Genomic DNA, 7,853 nt, shown 5'->3' with positions numbered 1-7,853 from the left:
TGTAGTTTTGTAAGATTTTGTAATCTGAAAGTGTGAGGACACTAGCTTTGTTCTTTCTCAAGAACATTTAGAATATTCTGGGTCATATTTAGTTTTATGTGTTTATTAGGATTATTTTTTGTATTTCTCTAAAGAAAATTTACTGGGAATTTAATGAAGAATAGCATTGAATTTACAGATCTATTTGGGAGTACAGATATTGCAATAAAAATAAAATAAATACTGTAGTCTTACCATTGGTTCATGACAAATTTATTTCATCAATATTTGTACTCACAGTATATAAACCTTTCACTTCCTTGGTTAGGTTTATTACTAAGTATTTAATGGGATTATTTACTTAACTAAATTTTTGGATAGCTCATTCTTTTTACTTTTAGTTTTTTTTCAGTTATACACAATCATAGCATCCACTTTGATATAATTATACAAGTACAAAATATATCTTATTCTAATTAGGACCACATTCTTATGGATATACATAATGGTGAGATTTTGGTCTATTCATTATAAATACATAGGGATATTATGTCAGATTCATAACACTGTCTTTCCTTTTCCTATCCCCCTTCTCTTCCCTTCATTCCACTTTGTTTAATCTACTCAAATGCTAGTCTTCCCTATTTCCTGTTATTGTGGGTTAGTTTAACATATCAGAAAAAAATTTGACATTTTTGGCTTATTTTCACTTAGCAAGATAGTTTCCATATGCATACACTTACTGATGAATATCATAAATTCATCCATCTTTATAGATGTGTAATAGTCCATTGTGTATATGTATCACATTTTTTTTCCATTCACCTGTTGAAGGACACTAAGTTGGCTGCATAGCTTAGCTATTGTGTATTGAGCTACTAGAAATATTGGTGCAGATGTGTCAGTCTAGTATGGAGATTTCAAATCCTTTGGATATGTGCCAAGGAGTGGGATGCTGGGTAAAATGGTGGTTCCATTTCTAGATTTTTGAGGAGTATTCATACTGCTTTCCAGAGTGGTTGCACCAATTTGCAGTTCTACCAACTAAGTATAAGTGTACCTTTTTCCCCATATTCTTGCCAATATTTATTATAATTATTAATTTTGAAAATTACCTTTCTGACTGGAGTGAGTTAAAAATCTCAGTGTAGTTTTAATTTGCATTTACCTAATTACTAGAGTTATTCAACATTATTTCATATCTCTGTTGACCATTTGTATTTTTTTTTCTTTTGAGAAGTGTCTGTTCGGTTCCTTTGCCATTTACTAATAGGCTTATTTGGGATGTGTGTGTGTGTGTGTGTGTGTGTGTGTGTGTGTGTGTGTGTGTGTGTGTGTAAGTTTTTGAGTTCTTTGTACAGCCTGGAAATTAATGTCCTGAGGTGCAGGTGGCAATGATTCTCTCCTATTCTGTAAGCTCTTTTTCACACTCTTGATTGTTTCCTTTACTGTGAAGAAGCTAGAAGATTTTTGTTTGATACCATCCCATTTACTGATTTTTTAAAATTCTTGCACTATAGGGGTTCTGTTAAAAAACTCAGTTCCTCCCCCTTCTGGCTGCTCTCCATAGTGCGCTGAGCGTGTGAGCCTCAGCCCTTGTATGGTCTTGTGGAAGACTATGTTGTTACCTAACATTCTGCTCACTGGTTAGCGGGCAGAGCCTGGAAGGGTTTGGGCGGCTGAGCAGGCAAGTTTGGCCTGTGCTCTGGACTGCAAGTGTTCCAGACCGGGTACTCCAGGGGTTGGAAAAACTATTCTAGGTGAAGAACTTGCATCAAGATCAGGACTGAAATACATTAATGTGGGTGATTTATCTCAAGAAGGGCAGTTATATAATGGCTATAATGAAGAGTATGATTGTCCCATTTTAGATGAAGATAGAGTAGTTGTTGAGTTAAAAAACAAAATAAGAGAAGGTGGAACTATTGTTGATTACCATGGTTGTGATTTCTTCCCTGAACACTGGTTTCACGTAGTTTTTGTGTTGAGAACAGATAACAGTGTCTTGTACAAAAGACTTGAAACAAGGGGTTATGGTGAGAAGAAATTAAAAGGTATCATGCAGTGTGAGATTTAGCATCCTAAAAAGAAGAAATTGTGCATCAGCTGTCCAGCAATAAACCAGAAGATCTAAAAGATAATATAAATCACATCCTGAAATGGGTCAAAGATCATAACACTTGACTGGTCACTTTACAATCACTGTTATTGATACCTTTCTGCCCACTTCATAGAAATTGTCCACATATTATTAAAATTATTATTAAATAATATTATTAAAATTATGTTACAGGCCTAGCAGGTGCATAATGTAAAGGTTTGTGCCTGGGTCTCTTTTTCTCCATATAAAAGCTAAACAATGTCAAATATAAGGAATATAATATTAAAAGTAAAAATTGTCATTTAATGCTTTAGTTACTAAATAATAAATATGACCAAAGGGGTTGATATTCTTTATGCTTATTATAGAAGAAAATGCAGATGATTTATTAAAATAAAAAATAAAGCATCAGGAAAAAAAAAACCTCAGTTCCTGAGCTGACATGTTGGAGTGTTGGGCATACATTTTCTTCTGGCAGGAGAAGTTTTTCTGGTCTAATTCCTGGTTCTTTCATCAACTCAAATTTTAATATTGTGCAGTTTGAGTGATGAGGGTTACATTTCATTCTATTACATATAGACTTCCAGTTTTCCCAGCACCATTTGTTGAAGAGGATACATTTTCTCCAACATATATTTTTGACACATTTATCTAGTATGAAATAACCGTATATATGTCAGTCTGTCTCTGGGTAGTCTATTCTTTTCCATTGGTCTTCATGTCTGTTTTCATGCCAGTACCATGTTCTTGTGTTACTATAGGTCTGTACTCTAATTTAAGGCCTGGTATTTTGATGCCTCCTGCTTCATTTTTCTCAATAAATATTTCTTTGGCTATTTTGAGCCTCCTATTTTTCCAAATTAATATTATGACTCTTTTTCCTATTTCTAAGAACAATGTCATTGGACTTTTTTGGGAATTTCATTGAATCTATATAGCAATTTTGGTAGCATGGCCATTTTTGACAACATTACTTCTGCCTATCCAAAGCATGGGAGAACTTTCCATCTTATATATTCTTCTTTAATTATTTTTCTGTAGTGTTCTGTAGTTTGTATTGTAGAGATACTTTGACTTTTTAAAAATTGATTTCCAAGTATTTTATTTTTCTGAGGCTATTGTGAATGGGATGGTTTTCATAATTTCTCTTTCAGCTGATTCTTTATTGGAGAATAAGAATGCAGTTAATTAATGGATGTTAATTTTGTATCCTACTTTGCTGAATTCATCTATGAGTTCAAAAAGTTTTCTATTGGAGCATTTTGGGTCTTAAAAATAGAAAATATGTCATTGGAAAACAGAGATAGTTTGACTTAATTTCCTATTTGTTTCCCATTAATTTCCTCTTCTGGCCTGATTGCTCTGGTTCACATTTCAAGGACCATGTTGAATAAAAGTGGTGAAAGTGAAAATTCTTGTCTTATTCCTGTTTTTAGAGGGAGTGCTTTCAATTTTTCTCCATTTAAAACAATGTTGGTTCTGGGTTTGTCATATATAGCTTTTACAATATTGAGGCATGTTTCTTACAGACCTAGTTTGTCTAGTGTTTTACACGTGAATAGATGATTTATTTTGTCAAATATTTTTTGGGGGGCATCTATTGGGATAATCATGTGATTTTTGTCTTTAAGTCTATTTATGTGATGAGTTACATTTATTAATTTTCATATGTTGAAACATCCTTCCATCCCTGGAATAATACCCCCTTGATCATGGTGCACTATCTTTTAAATGTGTTTTTATATGTGATCTGCTAGTATTTTATTAAGAATATTTGCATTTATGTTCATCAAGGAAATTGGTCTGAAGTTTTCTTTCCTTGATGTGATTTTTGTCTGGTTTTGATATCAGGGTGATACTAGGTTCATTGAATGAGTTTGGAAGACTTCTCTCGTTTTTCTATTTCACAGAATAATTTTGGGAAGGTTTGTATTAGTTCTTTAGAGGTTTGGTAGAATTGAGCTGAAAATCCATTTGATTCTGGGCTTTTCTTTGTTGGTAGGCTTTTGGTAGCTTCTTAAGTTTCATTACTTGAAATTCACTCTTTAAATTTTCTGTATCAACCTGGTTTAATTTGGGCAGGTCATATGTCTCTCAGAATTTGTCACTGTCTTTAAGATTTTCTAGCTTATTGAAGTATAAGGTTTTGAAATAGTTTCTGATTATCATCTCTATTTCTGTAGTGTCTGTGGTGATATTTTATTTTTGTCATGAATTCTAATAATTAAAATTTGTCTCTTTCTTTTGGTTAACTTGGCTAACCAAAAATATACGATTTTGTGTATTTTTTTAAAGAACCAGCTTTTTGTTTCATTGATTTTTTGAAATTTTTCCAATTTCAATTTTATTGACTTTGGCTCTTATTTTAATTATTTCCAGTCATCAACTTATTTTGGTGTTGATTAATTGTTCTTGTTCTAGGACCATAATATGGAATGTTAGATTATAAATTTGGTACGTTTTTATTCTCTAATGTGTGAGATCAACACTAAGAACTTTTCCCATAGAACTGCCTTCATAGTATCCTACAGATTTTGATATGTTGTATCACTCTTCCCACTTGCCTCTTTTTTTTTATTTCACTCCTGATTTGTTCTGCTATCCATTCATCATTCAATAGTGAATTAATTAGTATCCAGGTATTGGAGTTGTTTCTATTTTTTATCACATCATTAATTTCTAAATTTGTTCCATGATAATTTGATATAATTCAGGGTATTATTTCTATTTTTGTATTGCTTAATAACATAAAATATGGTCTGCTTTATAAAATGTCCCATGTGTTGATGAGAGGAAAGTGTGTTCAGTCATTGATTGATGAAATTTTCTATATATGAAGATGGTGAAATGAGATGGACATCATTACCATAGATACATGTAAGACTACACATAGGGTGTGACACTACATCATGTACAACCAGAGAAATGAAAAGTTGTGCTGCAGTTGTGTACAATGAATCAAAATGCATTCTGCTGTCATATGTACCTAATTAAAATAAATCAATTTAAAAAAGAAATTTTCTATATATGTGTGTTCAGTCTAGATTGTAGATCGTATTTTTTACCCTCCTCATTTATTGGCACTGGTTCTGTTTGACATAATGGGTTTCCAGTAAAGATGCAGAGCTATATGAAGTGACCAGCATGTGAGCAGCGGGCTCTCACTTCTTTCATTCTTGTCATAGTCCCACTTGTCGGAGGAGCCCTGGATGGGGCTGACCTTCATGTCCAGTATCCTCTTGGTCTGCATGGCCACCCACTCTTCATCAAAGATGTGCAGGATGGGGCCGAACACATAGTGCTTCTCCCAGATCAGAACAAGGGCGGTGAAGCCAATGAAGAAAAGAACAGGGCTGTGCCCACCCCAGTCTTCCACTCGTTGGTGACCCTGTTCATCTCAGCAAAGCTCTCATTGAACTGAATAGGATACAACTCAACTTTCTCATCCCTGGTCAGGTTGCTCCAGGAGGCGTTCTCCTTCTCCTTCAGGGCCTTCTGGCTGGGGGACAGCTGCCTGACATGGGCCATGTCAGGAATGGGTAGTCGCGCCGGTTGACATACCTGGGGAAAGCAAACTCATCACTCTTCACCACACTCATGTGCTCGAGCACACATTGAGGTGGAAATGGCTCCCTTGCTGATTAGGCTAAAGACCCTGGTAGTCAACATTCTACAGCGCTCTGTCGCATCCACATTGAACCTGCGCTTGTCCTGCAGGGAAGGCTCGCGAAGCCCTTGAAAATACTTCCTCCCAGGGCAAAGAACGTCAGGACCCAGCCCGCAGCTAGTGGGAGCCTGGCGGGGAGGCCAATCGCGGGAGGCCAAGCGCTGGAGGCCCCCTTGTGACCTGGTCGCTGGGACGCGGAGAAGGAAGCGGCGGCCTAGGTCACAGCGCAGCGGCAAGCCTCCCTGAGGCCTGCGCCTCGCAGCAGTGCGCTGAGGTCAGAGCCGAGGCCGGCATGCCCCGGTGTCTGTGGAGGGGCGGATTTGGCCCAGCCCAGGGCTCCAAGGCCGCCCGGAGGCCACTGCCTGAGGGACCCCGCGCCTAGAGCCCCGCTGACCGGCCTCAATGTCACCGCGCCCCAGTCTGCCCGCTGTCCCACGTGGGTGCCAGCTGCCGGCCGAGGCCCAGAGGCCCTCGGACCCAAGACCCCACGGGCAGGCCAGCTCCCGACCCAGGGCCAGCCGCCAGGCACTCACGTGGGCCGCTTGTAGATTATTTATTTAGTTTTTGTTTGAAAGATCTATCTAGTGATGACAGAGACATGTTAAAGTCACCCAGTATTATTGTGTTGTGGTCTGTTTGATTCTTTATTTTTTTTTCCAAAAACTTTTTGTACTTGTAGATGGACAGAATGGCATTATTTTGTCTGTTAATTTATATGTGATGCTGAGGATCAAACCCAGTGCCTTACTCATGCTAGGCAAGCACTCTACCACTGAGCCACCACCCCAGTCCTATTTGATTCTTAATGTTGAGAAGGGTCTGTTTAATCTATGTGAGTATTGCATTGTTTGAGGAATTAATATTATGATTATTGTTTATTGTCATTGTATAGCTCCCTTAAGCAGTATGAAAAGATCTACTTCATCTATTCTGATTAACTATGGCTTCAAGTCCACTTTATCTGATATGAAATTAGACATCTCTGCTTGTTTATGAGATCTATGTGAATGATGTTTTTTCCCCCATCTTTTTACTTTCAGTCTGTTTATGAGTTTGCCTATGAGATGAGTCTCTTGAAGACAGCATATACTTGGGTCTTGTTTTTTAATCCAATCTACCAGCCTATGCCTTTTGATTGATGAATTTAGACCATTTATATTCAATGTTATTATTGAGAGGTGATACTTATTTCTGGTCACTTTATTTTTAGTTTATTTTAAGTTTGAGTTAAATTCTCTTTTGACTGACTATTCTATTGTAGTTCCTTCCTCTACTGGTTTTCATTTGTATTCAACATTTCTTTTTCATAAAATATTCTATCGAATATGTTTTGTAGTGCATGCCAGCTTTCTTGTTGTGAATTATTTTAACTTTTGTTTATCATGGAAGGTTTTACTTCATCTGCAATTCTGAATTTTACTTGGGTATAATGTCCTTGGTTGGATCCATTTTCTTTCAGAACCTGGTATATATTTTTCCAAGACCTCCTAGCTTTTAGTGTCTGGGTTAAAAAATCAACTGAGATCCAGATTTGTTTACTTCTGTCACTAATCATTTTTCTCTAGCAGAGTTTAAAATTCAATCCTTATTCTGTATGATAGGCATTTTCAAAATAATATGCCTTGGAGTGATTCTGTTGGAACTTTGTGTATTTAGTCTTGTATGCCTCCTATATTTGATTTTTCTATTTCTTTAATTTATACTTCTGAGCCTTCATCTATCCTGATGAATCTCAGATTTGGACTTTCAACATTATTCTAAATTTCATGAAAATTCTGACCATTGCCTCTTAAAATCTTTTCTCCATGATCAACTTTATTTTCAAGATTATATATATTATCTTATTTGCCAGAAACTATTATCTCCCAAGTGGTCTAGTCTATTGGTGATGCTTTCCATTAAATTTTTATTTTGGTTAAGTGATTCCTTCTTTTATTAAAGTATTTTTAAATTGTTGATAGACCTTTATTTTATTTATTTATATGTGGTTCTAAGAAGCGAACCCACTTCATCACACATGCCAGGGAAGTATGCTTCCACTAAGCCACAGCCACAGCCTCTGATTCCTTCATTTTGAGGATTTGTTCCATTCTTTTTCAGAATATC

The 7,853-nt window shown here is 36.3% G+C and overlaps 1 protein-coding gene and 1 pseudogene across 2 annotated transcripts; one reads left to right on the top strand and one right to left on the bottom strand.

Moving 5' to 3' along the window:
• Positions 1 to 1,373: 1,373 nt before the first annotated feature.
• Positions 1,374 to 2,163, top strand: LOC308639463 (adenylate kinase isoenzyme 6-like; the record flags this gene model as incomplete). Its single annotated transcript, XM_081277704.1, is given in 4 exon segments — positions 1,374 to 1,391; positions 1,631 to 2,049; positions 2,051 to 2,062; positions 2,064 to 2,163. Coding segments are annotated over 4 exon segments (549 nt in total).
• A 2,987-nt stretch (positions 2,164 to 5,150) lies between these two features.
• LOC308639462 (cytochrome c oxidase subunit 4 isoform 1, mitochondrial-like) lies at positions 5,151 to 5,749 on the bottom strand (annotated as a pseudogene). Its single transcript has one exon. The product of its transcript is annotated as a cytochrome c oxidase subunit 4 isoform 1, mitochondrial-like (transcript).
• Positions 5,750 to 7,853: the final 2,104 nt, after the last annotated feature.

This window comes from Spermophilus citellus (assembly GCF_964194105.1).
Source record: "Spermophilus citellus genome assembly, chromosome: X".
Taxonomy (NCBI): domain Eukaryota; kingdom Metazoa; phylum Chordata; class Mammalia; order Rodentia; family Sciuridae; genus Spermophilus; species Spermophilus citellus.
This window is presented reverse-complemented; position numbering and strand designations above follow the sequence as displayed.